Genomic DNA, 19,121 nt, shown 5'->3' on the forward strand with positions numbered 1-19,121 from the left:
GGGAAATTCTTCCCTCAGAGGGTGGTGAGGCGCTGGCACTGCTGCCCAGAGCTGTGGTGCTCCGTCCCTGGAGGTGCTCAAGGCCAGCTTGGAACGGGGCCCTGGGCAGCCTGAACTGGTGGGGGCAACCAGCCCACGGCAGGATTTGGAACTGTAAGAACTTCAAAACCTCTCTTAGCTCATCTATTCCATCAGTGTTTTACAAGCGTGGCAGCTCTCGCCGCCCTGCCCACCCGCTCAGCAGCCACCACTCGGTGTTAATGAACGGCGCTAATTGCCGCCCAGCAGCGAGCCACTGACACGGTGCTTCCTCGGCACTCCCGCCCCACGGCCGCCAGCCAATAGAAGGAGGGCGCTCTCATGACGGACAGCCGCTCTGTCCAGTGAGCGGGGCGGGGCGGGGCAGAGTGACGCGGCGGTCGTGTTCCGTGCGCCGGATGCCGCGGCCGGGGCCTCGCCGAGGAGGAGTGCCGTGAAGCGGCAGCGGTGCCGCTGGTCGCTGGGGCGGACGGGAGGCGGCCGGAGCCATGTTGGGCAGCGGAGCCAAGGCGGCTAAGCCGTCCTTCGTGTCCTACATCAGCCCAGAGGTGCGGGGCGCGGCCGGGCGGGAGGGCTGGCGGGGCGGCGGGGCTCCGAGGCGGGTTGTCCCGCTCCCCGCTCCCGTTCTCCCGCTGGGTTTCCGTGCGGTGCGGAGGGCGGACGCTTGGCTGTTCCTTCGCTTGTCGGCGGGGCGCGGTGCTGGCGGCCAGGCTGGAGCGGCCGTTGGGCACGTGGCGTTGGTTCACTGCCCTTCAGCTCGTTCGGGCTGCCGACCGCTGCGTTCCGGGAAGGTTGATCTTGGAAAGGAGTCCTTTGTGCTTGTTGTCTTCCTCGATTCCCTGTAGTCTGCGTCAAAATAACGCTTTATCTCCCGTTCTCATGATAGCTTCTGCGGGAAAATGTTTTCTTATCTTGTTAATTAGTACTGAGCAGATTGCTGAAAGGACCTTGGAGAACCCTCTGTTTTGCTTGTCCCTGACGCTGAGATACCAGCGCAGAGTTACCGTGGCCTCTTTAAGTCAACTGTGCTGTACAAAGCCTATTTCCTTATTTGTGGCAGCAACTCTGTTTTTGTAGGTTTTTCAGCCTTGGTGATGTGCAGTTTTAGCACTTCAAAGCTTCCTTATACTCCCCAGTGAAAGGATACAAGCAGCAGGTACCAAGACTTCTTGGGTCTGCAAGTACATCCACGTGTGAGTTGTTCTTTCACCTTAGGAAAGTGGTCCCATTCTACAAATGAAGCCCCTGGAATCGAGGTAGGAGCTTCGCTTGTTAGGCTTCTAAAAGGTAGTTCACCCTTTAAGAGAGCGTGCTGGGTGATTGTATTTCTCAGGGGAAAAAAAAGGCTGTTGGGAAAAGGTGTAAGCTGCATACATGCAGTGCGCCAAGCCACCAAACCATGGAGCATAGTTAACCTGGTTAGAACTACTGCTATGGAACACTGCAGCTCCTGGTGGCTGCAGGAAGGATGATGAGAGCACTTAATATTGAAAGATGAAGTTCTTAATTAATGTACCAGACCTTGGTCATTTGTTTTTTATTTGTTCACGCTGCTTTCCTCGTGTGCTTAAATTTCATGGGCCCTTGCAGCTGAAGCTTTGAAATATGTAGAGGCTGACTGCTGCCACAAAGCTGCTGTCCTTCTGTTGTTTCAGGAGCTCAATGAAACAGAGGTCAGATGCTGGCAGCAGGTAAAGCAAGTCTAACTCTTTGCTCTGTGAAGTATTGCTGTCTTTCTGACAACCTATAATTGCCCCACGGCGTGATTGCACGGGAAGCTGGAAGACTTGAATGTTTTTTAGTAGTATTAAAAATACAACTCCAGATATCTAATGAAACCCATGAAACCTGTGGAATTGTTTGGAGATCTAGAAAACCATGTTAGGTAGACTAAAAATAAGCAGAAGTGAGTATCTGTCAAGGAACTGTATTCTATATGCATGTGGAAATGGCAACCTTCAGGACACATTTTCTGTACATGTTAACTTCCATGTAGCTGTGTATTGAAACAGGCTGTGCTGGTAAAACAGTGGAAATGTTCCAGGCCCTTTTCTGTGGGACGTAATTTGGTGAACTGGAAACTCTCATTTCATCAAGATTATGCAATTTCCATACTAGGATAGGCTGGAGGCTGTTGGTTTCATTAGCAGTTAATCGCCTGGAAAAGCACATAGATGTAAGTCACGTTTAGTGTCCTCCTCTGGTAGACTCTTCCACAAAGTGGGAAACAGCTGCACAGGGGCTTTGTGAGCTTAAGGCTACATCTAGATGGCGTTTGATCTGACGATGGAGATCAAGCTTGCTTTAAGCTGCTTTTGTTTTTTTTTTTTTGTTGAAGAAGTGAGAATTCTACCCATGATAGTAGTACTGCATGGCACGGTACAAGTAAGGTGTGAACAGAAGATGCTATTTGTTAAGGAATGGAAGTGGCTTCCGTTGTGTTTCACAGAACGTCTGGAAAAGTGGGGTTTCTGACATCTGGCTAAATATAACCTAGTTATGCTCTGCTATATGGAGCCACAGATCAATTAGTGGTCTGTTAAGAGTGAGCCCATAGGATGTTGATATTAATGACACACTTCCCCTCAGGACAGACTTGGCTACCCTGCAGGAAATGGAGTGAACACCAGGGTGTAAAAGTCAGTGTTTTGACATGCCTGGTCGTAGGCTAGGAATATTTTTCTATGGGGACACAGAAAACAGAAGCGATGAATTACTTCACACTTCCTAGCTTTAAAACTTAGAAACTGTAAACTTATACAAGATTAACATGCTGAATCACGTCTTCCATAAAACCTCAGTTTGAATAAAAGTTGTGCTGTCAGCCTTATTAGAAGCTTGCTCTTTATTTTGTGTATGTGCTTTGAAGTTAAAATTCTCATGTTAATTCTTGTAAGAGATTAGTTCTTGTATTAACTCGTGGTATGTTCTTTCTCTAACATATGTAAGTATCAACTGAAAACTCAGTGATTCTGTTCCATGCAGTTTCAGAGCAGCAGTAGTGGTGCCTGGTTGTTGCTTTGCCCCATCGGAACTCTGAGTGAGTGTGGAGTCAAAACAAGATCAGAAAGGAGGGGGTGACTATTGGTTACTCAGTAGATGCAGAGTGTGCCCTGCGGAATGTGAGTGGGTCTTAAGCAGCCCGTAACTACTACAAACACTTGTTCCTGGTAGATCATGATATCTCACTGTGTGTTCTGTACTGATGGCTGTCCTGATTAGAGTGATGGGAGCGATGGGTGGTGTAAGGATTAAAAGTCTCCTAAGTAGGCAGCTGGGCTGCAAGCTGACGTGGGGGAAACCGGGCACTGAAGTCAGAGGAGATGAACAGAACAATGTGAGGAAGGAGGAAAGGATAAAAGATGAAACAAATGTGGAAAACATGTGCAGTGATCTAATGGGTACTTGGATAATGGAGCTGTGAAAGGAAGGAAAACAGGCATTTAGAGATTATTTTCAGTACTGTTATTTTGATTAAAATGTGGTATCTCTTCTGTTTTATTTGGAATACAGGATGGGGTTAGACTTGATCAGAAAATAGTCTTTAACAGGAGGCTGAGTGTAGTGAAGTATAGCTAAATTAAAAAAAAAAAAAAAAGTCCACAGCATGCTTCAGTATGACGTGGAGCTTCCCTGCAGGCTATTTAAGAAAGCCATTTAACAACATTAGGCAACACCTGGCTATTGAAGCAAAAAGTCCGTGGGGAGCGTGGTGACTGCAGGGCGGTCGCAGTGCAGTCAGCTGAGGTTGGCTTGGATCAGTGAGAAGGATGATGCTGAACAAATTGCTATATGGTGTGCCGTGTCAGACTGCAGTTCTGTGTACTCTGAAGTTACCAATCATAACAGCATCAAACGTTGGTGTGTAGCCTCTCACCGTTTACTCAGATAACCTGGAAAAAGGCATGCAGAGTATGATATACATGTACATGGAGAACGTTTGTACGATGTTCAGTAGAGTGGAGGTCTTTGTTTCCCCCATTTCTAAGGCGAACCAAACTTCCTGCGTAGTGTCCTCTACGTGTCTTTTATATATCATTCCTAATAGGACTTTTTGTGTTGTATCTTGAGTAAGACGTGTGAAGATGCTGCTTCAGGCACTCAGAATGAGGACACTGCAGGTGAAGAAGCACCAGCACAGAGATGGGGGGAGCTTTCAGTGGTCGTATACATAAAATGCTTGCATGTTTAACTTCTACAAATGGTTGAAGAGTGAAGCTTCCTGTGGTCTGAGCGGATTTTATAGTTTGTTGAAAAGGATAGACCTGCTTCTGCTGCTTTCTTTGCTTTTGGTTCTGTGCTCATTTGTCCTGTTCGTGAACTGGTTCAGCTATCATTAGGCAGTAACAACAAAGCCAAGCACATGTAGAGGCTTCCTATCTGGTCTTACAAACTGTGAATTACCTCACTATGTAGTCACACAAACCTGGGTATAAGAGAGCATAAACTGTACGGCTGTGATTGAACAGGCGTTGAGGGGTGTGCCTTGTCGTGGCTATAGGCACTGGTCAGTCCTAGGATCTGATTGTCCCAAACTGGAACATTCTAGAAACTTTGAGTTGGTAAAGAAGAAAGAGTAGCTAAACTGAGTTCAGTACAGCTTGTACTGTCCTGTGGTTAGTTAACGACTTTTCCTCAGATCTTTGCCTTGTCTCTTAAAAAGAGCAGCATGAAGTGGCATTAATAGAATTCAATGTTTAAATGCCCTTCTTTGGGAAACAAGTGCAGCAGAATGGATTCTTCGGCAGTGTTCAGCTGTTCATTGCTTGCATATGAATGAAAACCATCTTCACAGGATTGCTTTTGTGAGGGAATGCAAGTGTTGACTCTCATAGATCCCTTGTTTGTGGAGTTTCAGCAGTGGTAAGCTGTTACATAGGAATTCTGCTTGTAGTTAGTACATCATTCTGTTTCCTGTTAACTGGCGGTGGAGTCGCATTTTTTAAAAGCTGTCTATGTTTGACTGAAGTCTCTGATTTGCTGTGGCGCTATCTAAGTAAAATTCCTGCTGTTTTCAAAAGTCAACTAATTTATCCTTTAACTGCTGGTGTCATGGGGACAAACTATTTTGAACCTGTTATAAAAAGCTTTGTTACATTTTAATGGATAGATGCTAGCTCAGAGGAATCCTTTGGAGTCTTTTTTCCTGTAATTTTCTGGCAGCACTGAAAAAAATGGTAGATGTAGTGTGAAGGTTAAGTGATTTATGTATATGCACTGTAGTTATTACATTCTTTGTAATCTCTTTGAGGCTAATAGGAGAATGCCAAGTCAATATACTTCTTATTGTTCAATAGCAGTGATTGTTGGTGCACAGTTTCTAAGTGAACTGTGCTGTGCTTAGGTACATGTAGTGATATAGGATGCATAACTGTAAAGGCACTGGAAAACACATTGCAGAGCTGCCAATGGTGAAGACCCAACATTAGAAAACCTCATTTCTTCTCTGAACATGACAATGTTTGACCTGTGCTGTATTTGTATAATAGCTTGTAACTTCCATTAGAACTGCTTGTGCAAGAGCCTGTCTTGGAAGTCAGAGCCAGCAAACTGAGTTCTGTTTTCTCTGTCAGCTGCCAACTGATCTTTTTCCTTCATAACACCGCTGCTTTTTTAGAACCTTTACCTCTGTCAGCCTGCCTTGAAAGCCTGCTGCTCTCATAGTTTCCTGGTATTTTTAGTTTTACTGTGCAGCTGTAAAACTCTTTTGAGCCTTGAGAGCAAATGTTTATATGCATGGTAAGTGGAGATTATTTTTGTGCTCTCAGAGCCTTTTTTTCCTGTTGCTTATGTCTCCTCTCCATTGCTTGTCTTGATTTGAAAAATCTGACTTTGGATGCTGTCAGAAGCTAAAATTAGTGTGCTTACTGCTGTGGCCCTGGGGGCGGTTTCCAGTTAACTAATAGTTTTCCACAAAAACTTGAGTGCATGCAAAGTGACTCTGACTGCAGGAGGAAGTCTGATCCGTCTGAGCAGGAAGGGTGCAGTGTGTCCTATTTAATACTCCTTCAGCTGGAGATTTTTAGCCAACTATCAGCACCTCAAGGCTAGAATAAGAAATATTGAGGGTTGAATAGGTTTGTTTCACGCATTTTGAGTCAAAACTGAAGTCCAAATATCTTCTGACTTGTGTTTCCCCTTGCTCTGGGATTCTGAAGTCTGTTTCACTATAATCTTAGTGCTGTTGAGTGACTTGCAAAAATACACATAAGAAAAGTGAAAACAGCTAACAAAGGATGAGGAATTAAAAACTACCAAGGGAGCATTATAAGCAAATAATAGTTATGTGGAAGAGTTTCCAGTGAACTCTCGGAGGCAATGTAACACTGTGTTTACACTCATCCATTTATTTTTACTGAAGAAAATTATGCTATTAGTAATGCTTATTTTTTGTCTGTTCCTAATCAAAGCAGTTTCATTTTTGAAGTTTTCAACATTGTGAAACTATCTAAAGGCCAGCTGTCTATTAGATAGATCACTAAGTGGAAAAAGTGTACTGCAAACTTTCTCTTTACCTTAAGAGAGGAAGTACTCTCCCCAGCTTTAATTTTCCTGTTAGCTAGAATGTGAGTGCAGTCGTGTACAGTGTATGTTAAAGATATGATTTCTGCAAAGAAGTAATTATTCTTCTTCTCTCTAGGAAATACATATAAAGGAACCTATTGAAAAGGAAGTAAATCCTCGTTTACTACCAGGTAACTGTGCTTAGAATTAAATAATAAAATAATTATATGAGTTATTATACGTACACTCATTTGTGTACCATAATTACCCAAGTTACATCCAAGTTGAGGATGGTAAAATACTTTTTTGTGGATTACCTTCATGCAGGTTGAATATTTTAAGTATCTATCTGTGTGGATTATTGAGAATTTATAAAAAGTTGATGTATATTTTGTAGAGAACAGTACCTTCAACTGAGATGCATGTAGAAAATAGTCCAAACTTCCATTTTGTCCTGTTTCTTTAAGGTGGTTTAGGTTTGGTTTTTTTACCTTCAAACTGAAGGCCTTGTAGATACTAGTGAATCAAGTAGATACTTAACTTCTATATGCTCTCTTTCCACTTTTGAGCTACTTTGGCCTTTCCCTATCTCATTCATTCTATAAGTCTTCTAAAATTTACATTTGTTTGAAAATACAATCAGTGTTTTCCACGGTTAGGAAAGACGAGAATGCTAAGACAGAACACAAGTGAAAGCTTAATGTAGTATTGTTCTGTCACATTTTCTTTCTAGAAAAGAGTAGTCTAAATGTCTGTACTTATTAAAACCTGCTTTGATTTTAAACTTAAAGTTGTGTACCTGCTAACTTGGAGATTAAAACTTCACTAAACATTTTTGTAACTTGTTTGAGAACTTTAAAATAGTGTGGGATGTGTAAAATAAAAATTTCCAGTAAAGGCTGTGGAAAACTAGCTGTGAGAATGCTGTAATAATTAACTCAGATTTTTTCAGCGTTATTGAAGTTTAGTGGTGTGGAAAACTGGGAGTTTTCAGTTAGCTCATTGACTGTATTAACTGCTCTTTACTGGGGTTTGGGTTTTGTTTTTCAAATATACAAATGTGTAGTGGCTCTTTATTCTTCAGCTACTGGGCCATGGTCAAGATGCTTCTCATTACAAAATATGCTGTGTTCAGCTGAACCACATTTGGTTCATCTTCAGTTGTGTTAGTAACCTGAGAGACTCTCTGAGTACTGATTGCAAGAGCTTCCTATTATTCTTTCTGTAAGTACTTAAATATCTTCAGGCATTCAGTTACAAGAAGCTGCAAAGGAAGTAAATGCTAATTTTAAGATGTACTGAAATAATGGTACATATCAGTTGTTACAAGTTAATGTTTGTTTTATACAGGTGAACAGCTGCTTTGTGAGGCAAGCACAGTATATAAGTACATACAAGAAGATGGATCAAATCGTGGCACTTACGGAAAACTTGTGTGCACAAACTTCAAGATTGCTTTCCTTGATGACGATTCTACTTCAGATGATAATGTAGGAAGACAAGTCTTCTTATTATGACCAAACAGACTCTGAAGAAGTATAGTCTCTTTGACTAAATAAATTTACTTTTCCTTTATATAAGAATGAATATATATTTATATGAAGTTTTAATGGTGCTAGACTTGTGTTAATCAGTCTGCATCTATTTGATCCATACATATCCTGCCTCAAGCTCAGACTACTTCAGTGAAAGTATTTGAAGTTTGTATATGGATATTTATAACTAGATGTAGCTTAAGTTTTTATTTTGTGAATCAGTAATTATGTTTAAGCTTAAGTTAAAAGAACAGAATGGTTTGAAAGCTAAATCTACGATTAGTTTAAATCTTACTGCTTGGGAAGTAGCAACTGCAGAAGTGTCAACATCAAACATATTTCTTTCTAATGCTGTGTAACATTGGGCTTGAATTTGGGTTGCATCTACAGAACCATTTTGCAGTTCCAAAAGACTGGGTAGGCCAAAATACAGTGGAAATGCTCAAAATAACTGCTGTATGGCTCAGTAAAGCTCTGCGTTATTCCACTCATGGACAAATGTCAGCTACAAAGATTTCAAGCTGACAAATGTTTTAAAAGCTAAAACATTCCCAGTTCTTAGAAATAACTTGTTTAGTTTCCTTTTCTTTGGTATTCAGATTGAGTCCTCAAAGAGGGGTATTAGTGCAGCACTTCTTCAGGTATGCTGGGGCATGTGAACCTGGTCCATTTAGGTGTTGCAAGTGTAGGAAGAACTAATATGTGGCTCTTAGGAGTCCCAGATCAACTTGAAAGTGAGTGAGATGTGTTGATTGCAGTCAGATATTTGGGGAACAAAGTTTCAGGGAATTTAATATTGAAAACTAAGGCTTCTAAAGCAAAATACGAGGTTTTTCAAACCTTCTCAAAGGAATTTTGACAAAGCTGGACAGCCATTCCCACAGATCCCATGAGATATATTCTAAACATGGCAGTGACCTTGCTAATTTCTGTTCTGTTCTCAGCTTGTTAAATCCTGGATTTATAACAAGCTGAGTCAGCAAGTATTTCTCAGTGTAAGTTTATTGTTAGTCACTTATTCCAGAGTAGTGCAGACCTGGAAATAGTTTGAATGAGCTGACTTTGTTCGCAGCTATATGTTATTTGCTCATGTAGTGTACACAAGTCTTCTGGCACTAGTATTTTGTGGCATCACTCAAGTTCTTTTTGAATCCTCTGAATTTGTGGAAGGTGAAGGGAGCCTGACAAAATTGGCTTGTGTGATTTTATTTTGCCTAGTGATAAGTCCAATTCTTATGTTGGAATAAGTGTCTTGAGAATACTTGGGATATGCATTCTTTTAAGACACTTTCTGTTTCCTGCCAGTTTCCCACAGCAAGGAAACTTTTCATAAAAGAGCTTGGATTACATAAAGTTCGTGTATTTCCTGTTTACGGCAGTGATTCTGGTTTAGAATGCGACCTTCAGTAGAAATGTGTGCTTCAAAGTTACTTGGAAAGTAAGAATGATTGTAGACATGGTAGAAACTTAAACATGATCTTCAGCTTATATACCATGCCTGTGTAACTTATGTCTATCTGTATTTAAGAGCTGTTTCGTGTTTTGTCTTACACAGCTTACAAAAATAAGACTGAAACTGGTATTGCAGTCTGTGCCAACTACACACTTCACTTGTGAGAAGTGCTAGTTCTTAGTAGTGCTGATTTCTGAGATTTTTTTCTTGTGTTCTAGGAGCCACAACTTAAGAATAAGATCATTGGAGAAAATGACATAACTCTGCAATGTGTAGATCAAATCTATGGAGGTAGGTCAGCTCTTGATTTAATGCGTGTAAATGCTTTCTAATTCTTGTTCTGTACATATCGTTTTTAGAAGATGGAGTTCCTACTTTCAAGACTAGGTTGGGTAATCTGGTTTATTTTAATGATGAAATGACAGATAGAAAATCTGCAAGATCCAGTTCCATCCCTCATGCTTGTCTGCCCTAAACAAAATGTAGATTAATCAGTTTCTTCAAAATGCGTTTATTTGTGGTGAAAAATGTACAAAGTCTCTGATTAAAATTGTACAAATATCTTATTCTATGTGTCAACTATTTCCCATAAATATGAAGTTAGAAATTGATTTAAGCAATTGCATTATAGAGTAGTACAGGTCCGTAATTCCTGAATGCCTTTTGTTTGTACCTAAGGGAACTCTGTTGAGACTCTTTATTTCTTCAAAATGTCAAAAGTGTTAAAAAATGAGCTTTTACTTTACGAGTCAAAGTGATGTTTTGCAGCAGAGCTTATAGGTATGTCTATGTCACTTAAAAAAAAAAAAAAAAAAAATAGTAGGCATGAGACTAGTAATTTGTAAGCAGACTCTACTGAGCAGCCTGATTTTGGATTAGTGTTCAGAGTATTTACAGACAGTGTGTGGAATGGTGAAGGAGTAGATGAGGGAGAATATTGGTGCGTTGTTATTAAAGCGTTTGGTTTTATTTCCAGTGGCCTTGCTGATAGTACTTGAATCATAGAATCACTAAGATTGGAAAAGACCCCCAGGATCATCCAGTCCAACCATCCACCTATCACCAGCAGTACTCACTAGACCATATCTCTCAACATAAAGTCCAATCGTTCCTGGAATACCTTCAGGGTCAGTGACTCTGCTACCTCCCTGAGCAGCCCATTCCACTGCCTGACCGCTCTTTCAGACAAGTAGTATTTCCTGACACCCAGCCTAAATCTCCCCTGGTGCAGCTTGAAGCCATTCCCTCCAGTTCTATCACCAGTTTCATGAGAGAAGAGCCTGACCCCCAGCTCACTACAACCTCCCTTCAGGTAGTCATAGAGAGCAGTGAGGTCTCCTCTGAGCCTCCTCTTCTCCAGGCTGAACAATCCCAGCTTCTTCAGCTGCTCCTCATAAGCCCTGCGCTCCAGCCCCCTCACCAGCTCTGTTGCCTTTCTTTGAACCTGCTCCAGGGCCTCAATGTCTGTCTTGCAGTGAGGGGCCCAAAACTGGACACAGTACTGGAGGTGCTGAGTACTGGCTGGCAAACCTGCTGGCAACACCATTTCTGATGCAAGCCAGGATGCCATTGGCCTTCTTGGCCACCTGGGCACACTGCTGGCTCCGGTTCAGCCCAGCATCAATCGATAGCCCCAGGTCCTTTTCCTCTATACAGTCTTCAGCTGCTCCACCCCAAGCCTGCAGTGTTGCCTGGGGTTGTTGTAGCCAAAGTGCAGGACGTGGCATTTGGCCTTGCTGAACCTCATCACGTTGGCTTCAGCCCAGCTCTCCAGCCTGTCCAGATCCCTCTGCAGGGCCTCACTACCCCCAGGCCGATTGACACTTCCTGCAACTTGGTGTCATCCGCATGCTTACTGAGGGCGCACTCAGTGCCGTCATCCAGGTCACCAATAAAGACATGGAAGAGCACAGGCCCCAGCACCGACCTGGGGCACACCACTCATTACAGGTCGCCAGCTGGATTCAGCTCCATTCACTCTCTGGGCCCGGCCTTCCAGCCAGTTCCTTACCCAGGAAGCCAGGAGCGTACCTGTCCAAACCACGGGCTGCCAGCTTCTGCAGGAGGGAGTGCCTTCTGTGGGAGGCAGTGTCAAAGGCCTTGCAGAAGTCGAGGTAGACTACATCAGCAGCCTTTCCCTCGTCTACCAGACGGGTCACTCGATCATAGAAGGAGATCAGGTTGGTCAAACAGGACCTGCCCTTCTGAGCCCAGGCTGGCTAGGTCTGATCCCCCGGTTGTCCCGCACATGCCGTGTGATCTCCCTCAAGACAAACTGCTCCATAACCTTCCCTGGCACACAGGTCATGGTAACAGGCCTGTAGTTCCCCAGATCCTCCTTACAACCCTTCTTGTAGATGGGAGTCACACTGGCAAGCCTCCAGTCTTCTGGGACCTCACCAGTCAACAAGGAGCGCTGATAGATAATGGCAAGCGGCTCGGCTCTCACCTCCGCCAGTTCCCTCAGCTCTCTGGGTGAATCCCATCCGGCCCCTGGACTTGTGACAGTGCAGCTGGAGTAGTAGGTCTGTGACTGCGTCCTCCCGAATTGCAGGCAGTTCTGTCTGCACCCCAGCCGAGACTACCAGGTCAGAGAGTGGAGCACCCTGAGGATAACTGGTGTGACCTTTAAAGACAGACGTAAAGAAGGCATTCACAACCTCTGCCTTTTCCTTGCCCTTAGTGGTCACATTCCCAGCCTCATCCAGTGAAGAATGGAGATTCTCCTTAGTCCTTCTCTTACTGTTGGTGTATTTGTAAAAGAGCTTCTTGTTCCTTTTTACCACAGTGGCCAGGTTGAGTTCAAGCTGGGCTTTTGCCTTTCTGATTTTGTCTCTGCACATCTTAACAACTTTGTATTCTTTCTGAGCTGCCCATCCCTTCTTCCACAGGAGGTAGATTCTCTTTCTTTCCTGGAACTCAAGAATAGCTCTATTCTTGAGGCTCCAGGAGAAAAAGAGAGTTGAAGATGCAAAAATACGTATTCACAAAAGGAAGTGAACAAAGGGCTGTCTTGAGGGATTTGTTATGGTTTAAAATAAACAATTTTAAAATAAGGTTAACTAACACAGTTGTTTAACTCTCAAGCAAAACTACTAAATTATTCTTCATGTATTTCAAAATTGAACCTATGCTGTCAGAATGAACAAAAATAAACGCTGAGCAGATGGTTTGGCTGTAAGTCCAGTTCCTACCTTGTAGCAAGTAATGTGAGTGGGCTTATGTTAAAGCTGATGAGTGCATCAACTCACAGCTTTCAGTGTTGTTGTAGCTTGCTTGTTTCAAATTGCTGAAACGTGGGGTTGAATTAGTTTCTCAGATTTTGCATGGGCAAGTAGGGATAATGTTATTAATTCATGGTACTGTTCTTTTTGATTTTTTTTTTTTTTTTAAATCTTGTTGATTTTGCAGTTTATGACGAGAAAAAGAAACTTCTAACTGGACAACTGAGAAAATACCCAGAGAAGCTAATTATCTACTGCAAGGACCTGAGAGTATTTAACTTCTGCCTCAGATACACAAAAGAAGAGGAAGTAAAAAGAGTAAGTACAGGAACTTCATTTGTTCCATTAACTATTTAAGCATGGTTTAGGTACTAGTTTCTTTGTTGGGGATTAGGGAAGGATGAATTTAATTCTAAGAAATCCATTTAAGTTGAAGTGTTTTGTGAGCATTGCCAGTTGAGAGAGACTTCTTTAAGCCAGCCTTATTCATTAAACATTTTTACATACAGCAGTTAAAAAAATAAAATGTAGTTGCGCATGAGGATAAATGGAGCTTGAGAGTGGTATGTATAATTAGCTTCAGATCCAACAAACTTGTAAAGCTATTCTGTGCTTATGTGATACTATTTTACAACACTGTGCACTTCAGTCTTGCTAATAGTAAAGCAGTTAGTTTCCTGATAATTTGAAGTTTTTTTAAATGCAAAACTAAATGAGTCAATCTATAAATTGAACATGTACAATGCTTCTCAGGGAGACAGGTAAGCATATTGTCCTGAACACAAGGGAAGCCTTTCCAGAAATTACTCTTCAGCTGCTGTAGACAGAACCCATTGAGCAGTTTTGTTTTAAACCTGGGAGAGGGGATTCAAAAGTGATGTTATTTACACTAACTGTTTAATTAGTCTGGGTGTTAATTTTTGGTCCTTTCCTAGATTGTCAGTGGCATAATTCATCATAGCCAGACTCCTAAGCTGCTTAAACGCTTGTTTTTGTTTTCTTATGCATCAGCTGCCCCGAACAACACAGGTAAATGTTCTTGTATTTTTAGATGGTATCTGTTGCATGCTGTTAGTTCCTAAAGCAGTTTGGGATGCTTAGTAGCTGAGTTTGTACTTGGTTTATGACTCTACCTGATTAGTAATCTGCCTCTGAAGATTCGTTTGTCATGCATTTTCACTTTGTCCTAAAAATCTCAAAATCATCTACAGTTGGTCTTTGTGAATGTCCATGAAGTTGTGCAGAATTTTTGCAAGCAAGATAACATCTTTGGATTGAAAACTGTTATCAGTATTTTCAAATGCTTTTCATATACATTTCTCCAGGGTGCTCTCATCTGGAACATATTTTGCTTATTTTATTACTCTTTTGTGTAGCATTGCAGCGAACCAAACTTCCTGTTCTTAATTTTTTAAATTATTACAGTTGCAATGGCCACTGACAGAGAATTTCCCCTTTCTCTCTTATTTGCAAGCATTCTACTTTTCCCAGGCAACTACAAAAAAACCCATAGGTTCATTTACTGAGGTTCCAGTAATTATCTGACTTCCTTTTTGCTGATTTATTACATACCTTTCCCGCTTGATCAAACTTTGCTGAAAAATATAGTAATATTCAAAACTTCAGATAAAATGTTATCAGTGCACTTCTTAGTATTCAGTGGTTTTATCTTCAATTGAAGCAGTAGCGTTGTTTTAAGTTAACCTGATTCTTGGTGCACCAAAAATACATGCTGCTTTTCCAGAAGAAAATTTTCCTTGTACCCAAGATGTTAAATGGATACTTATCGAAGTATTTCATGCAATTACAAAATCATTGGATCAGGTGAAACCTTTGGATATCAAGCAGTCATATGCCTTTCCATCTGCACCACTCAGAGTAGGCTCAACTACAGCAAATTCCTCAGAGTTGCATCCAGTTGAGTTTTGAATATCTCTAAGGACAGAATCCACAATTCTGGGGCAACCTATTTCATTATTTGACTGCCCTCATTGTTATTCTTATGTTATGGAATTTGCTGCATTCCAACTTGTGCATGCTGCCATATATCATCTCACTGGATACCTCTGAGAGTCTAGCAACAAATTCTTAATTCCTGCTTCTCCCATCTTCCTCATCAGGAGTTTATATGTGTTGAGATCCCATGGAGTTTTCTATTCTCCAAGCTGAATAATTCCAGCATTTAAGCTCTTATCTCTTGTTTCAACAAACCCTGAGTGGATCTTCAGCTGATTTGTACAGTTCCTGTCTTGTACTGAGGACCGCAGTGCTGGATACGTTGTTCCAGCAGTGGCCTCCCCAGTTGTGAATTGAGAGGAATTTCATTCAGTTTGTGGGAAGTGGTTTAATTAATGCAGACAAAAAATACATTGGCTTCCTTTGGTGCAAGGGCACTTTGTTGGCTTAGGTAATTCATCTGTAGATGCTATTCAGTTTCAACTACAAACATCAGAAAAAGAGGTTTCTCCAGAAAGAGGCTAAGTAAATGTGGAAGAAACTAGTCTTTATTAGCACTGCAGTTGTATCTTCCATGGAAGCTCCAGCACCACTTACCGTTTCAGTTTTGCAGGATGTTTAATTATGACCACAGTCCAGAACAATTGACATTACTCCGTAAATTATGTGTCTGTTGAATTAGAGTTGTGGCTAAATTGGACTGCTGTTGTAACTGTTGCTGAGGTGCCTAAGTGGAAGCATGGGAAAAGTCTTAGTTGAAATGATTATGGCCAACTGCCGTAATCAATTTCCCATTCTTACTAAATTCCTCAGATGCTGTATTCAGTGTAAAACTCATAGCTGTGATGAAAGAATGAGCATTAAATGAAATGCGAAATCTGAATTAACATAATTTGTCTGATAGATGGAAGAAACCAAACTGTGATGTTTGATACTCTTGAAGACTGGCGTGATGAGTTGGAGCGAACAAAGGGGAATGTGCAATACAAAGCAGTATCTACCAATGAAGGCTACAAAGTCTCTGAAAAGTAAGCTTGCCATGTCTAATAATGAAATTTAGAAATACATCTCATTTGTGCAGAAAATTAATGCTTGGCATCATAAGGTAGTATTATGCCTGATTTTTAGCATCTGATTTGTATTTTGTGTTATAGTATGCTTTGACCTGGGAGGTTGTTTTATGCAATCCTTGCTCAAGCAGAATTAACTTCCAAATTAAGTTTAATCAGAATAGTTCTGATTATCTCCAAGGATGAAGAGCACCACGTTAAAGTGGAATTGAAATAATGTGGGTCTAGTATCTGTACTTTATCACACTTAACCAGCCAGCATGACACTTGTTAAAAACTCAAATCACATGTAGTTAAGTGTTTTGGTTTTTTTTAAAATTTTTGGGTGGAAAAAAAGTAACTGGTTTAAAGTATATCAGCGAGTGTGCTGGTGGAAATCAAATTATTGCTCCAATAGTGGAAGGTTAGAGATGTATATGCATTCCAGTTTAGCTAAGAAGTATGTTTGAGATCTGTACAATACATTGTATACTACTGTTCAACAGTCAAATCCTGTAAAGTTTCATAGATCTTGGAAAGAAAGTCCGATTTTCAAAGTAGAGCTAAATCTTACTCATTCTGGATCTGCTTTGAGACTCAAGATAAGGTTAAATACTTATCATGGCTTGTGTGGGCCTTAAACATAAGTCATATCTTACTGGAATAATATCTACATTGGAAACTCATGATATATTAAATGACATCCTTGAATTGTGACTCGCATGGCTTACAAGATGAAGAAATCGAATTAGTTATCTAATATTACATGGATATGGTTGAAACAGCTAGTAGTGTGAGAACAAAGACTGCCTTAATGATAATTCTTGGATGTTACAATTGAATGTGGGATTTAATTGCAGCCTTAGGAAGCCAGGGTAGTGTTTCAGTGAAAATGAACAGTTCAGGATTGGAAAAAAATATTAACAAGCTGAAAATTTTATTGAGGACAGAATTGTCTAGTTGGAAAGATTTTTGTTGCTCTACTACTGAATACATAATTAGCATGTGGGCTAAAGCACACACCAGCATTAAAGGAGTTTGGAGATTGTTCTGTTCCCAACTGCATGAAACTTTTTTTTTGTTATCTTAGGTTGCCTTTGTATTTTGTTGTTCCCATATGCGTTTCTGAAGAGAGTATTTTGAAGTATGAAGGCAGAGGCATTCCTGTAAGTATATATGCATGTGTAGCTAAGGTCAATAATCATATTGAGATGATAAAATTCAGCTAATACTCTGGATGTTAATGCATTCATCTTCAAAACGTGTTTCTAACAGTTCACATTTAGTTTACGTAGCCTATAGTAAAGGAAATAGATTTTGGAAAGAGAGGTGCATGAAGTGTTCTGTATTCCCTTGAATGGTGTGAAACAAAGAATGTAATCTGCTGATTCACAGACCTGTTTACTTATATCAAATATCTAACATCCTATACTCTGTGCGTACTGTTCACTTGTGTTTCCATCAGCCCGTGTCTCATGAGACTGAGTGCTGACTATTACCCAGCTGGGGCAGGATGTAGGGCTGGAAATGCATTTTGGATATAGAGGTGAAGACCTGCATGTGCAGGTATAGTTGAACAGCACAGTTAGCCAGTTTGAGTACTGGTAAATAGTATGTCTGTAACAGTGCAGCATTTCTACAAGGCCAGTAGGGGGAAAGAAAAATCAAGTAATTCTACCAGTCTCAACAGAAAATGAAACTATATATAAATATAAATTATATTCTACTACCGTATTCTACTACTGTAGCTGGATTTGGTTTCCTGGCTTGCACCACTCTTGAAGAACTGGTAATACAGAATACAGACAAGAAGAAAGTAACCTCACTAAGGATATGTGACCTTAGTTGCTGAGTGTCTATCAAATTTGCCAATTAAAAACATGTATACTTATACTCTTAATCAGTTCATGAAAATAGTTCTGTTCTGTCCTGTCTAATCTTTACTTTCTGATGGTGAAGATCAAAATAATTTAAATTACTTGCCTTCGTTTGACCAGACAATATAAAGAAGCTTTTTTTTGCACTTTGCATTGGTTAGAAGCTTAGTAGAATTCTTCTTATTATTTCAAATCCTCTATGGGAAGTTTGTGTTCAAAATATCTTGGCTATATCTACTCTGATGGGACTCGAGAAGGTGCATAGGGAAGTGAGAAGCTTTGAGGACTGACCTCTTGTAAAGAATACTTGTAACAGTGCAGTTTGTTTTATGAGGGCTGCTCCAAAAGTAATGCCTCCTATTTGATTCTGTCTGCCCACAGTGTCAGAAACAGTTGTTGAGAGTATGACTGTAGAGACTGAGCCTTCCCAGCTAATATTGCTTTATGTCTTGTTGCCATGCCACTGATGGCAGCGAAGGTCAGATGCCATTTTGTCAGGCTGCCAGTGGAAGTGCATATGAAGCAAAGGTGTGTCATCGAATTCCTCCATGTGGGGAGAAATTGCAGCCATCGATGTTCATTTGCACTCGCTGAACGTTTGTGGACACCAAACGTTGGATGACAGCGCAGTGAAGCCGCAGTGGTGCCTTTTAGCAATGGTGACAGCGCAGTGGGTCACTCCCCTGGTGCAGAGTTTTAAATGTGACATGCATGCTTTTATTCATCACCTGTGAAATGCATAGCTAATGGTGGTGACTACATAAAAAAATGTGTTTTGTAGCTGAAAATTTGTTCTATTAATTAGTGTTATTGTGCTCTTTGTAACTTGCAATTCCTGTGAAAATAAGTAGGCATCACTTTTCTGTGTGCTGCACAACCTGTGTAGCTGTGGAGCACATGTTTAATGTTTCATGGGCTTAGTTACTCTTTATGTACAGTTCATGTGGAAAACCATGAGAGTGTATATATTGTGAGTTATTTTGTGGCTTAACTACTAGAAAAATACTACTATTCCTGATGACTGTTGAGTTATTTACAAGCGCCATCTTTAGCAGATCTTCCAGTGTAACTAGCATACTGAGGCATGTAATTGGGATGCAAATAGAGAATAACTTTGCTATTACTGAATTGTGAATACATAAAACATTCAACAAAGCACAGCGTAAAGAAATTTCCTGTAATGACTCAGTCAGCTACTTTGTATGAAATGGTTTATCAACTTCTATCACAGTAAATGTCTTTCTGCAGATTTGGTGTTGGTCTTGCCATAATGGTGCTGCTCTTCTCAAAATGTCTGCATTTCCCAAAGAACAGGATGACAGCACTTCACAAATGCAAAAAGCCTTCTTGGATGGGTCAGTAATAGCTATTCTGTCCACAACACTTTGCTTGGTATGGACCTTGCTTCTCTTTTTCCATATATGCCATATCTTTAAGCTTGCACGCATCAGAGCTAGAACTAAAAGTAGTTTACTGTAGTGAAA

The 19,121-nt window shown here is 40.9% G+C and overlaps 1 protein-coding gene across 1 annotated transcript in view; it reads left to right on the forward strand.

The window, feature by feature from the left end:
* Positions 1-421: 421 nt before the first annotated feature.
* Positions 422-19,121, forward strand: part of MTMR12 (myotubularin related protein 12) — a 33,989-nt gene continuing 15,289 nt past the window's right edge. The window contains exons 1-9 of the mRNA XM_052670582.1: positions 422-587; positions 6,680-6,734; positions 7,894-8,033; positions 9,750-9,822; positions 12,943-13,073; positions 13,691-13,784; positions 15,616-15,739; positions 16,851-16,926; positions 18,886-18,992. Of these exons, the coding sequence (XP_052526542.1) occupies positions 528-587; positions 6,680-6,734; positions 7,894-8,033; positions 9,750-9,822; positions 12,943-13,073; positions 13,691-13,784; positions 15,616-15,739; positions 16,851-16,926; positions 18,886-18,992 (860 nt within the window). The 5' untranslated portion in view covers positions 422-527. The remainder of the gene's footprint in view (positions 588-6,679; positions 6,735-7,893; positions 8,034-9,749; positions 9,823-12,942; positions 13,074-13,690; positions 13,785-15,615; positions 15,740-16,850; positions 16,927-18,885; positions 18,993-19,121) is intronic.

The sequence above is a fragment of the Tympanuchus pallidicinctus genome, unplaced genomic scaffold (assembly GCF_026119805.1).
Source record: "Tympanuchus pallidicinctus isolate F22 unplaced genomic scaffold, pur_lepc_1.0 scaffold9, whole genome shotgun sequence".
Lineage (NCBI taxonomy): Eukaryota > Metazoa > Chordata > Aves > Galliformes > Phasianidae > Tympanuchus > Tympanuchus pallidicinctus.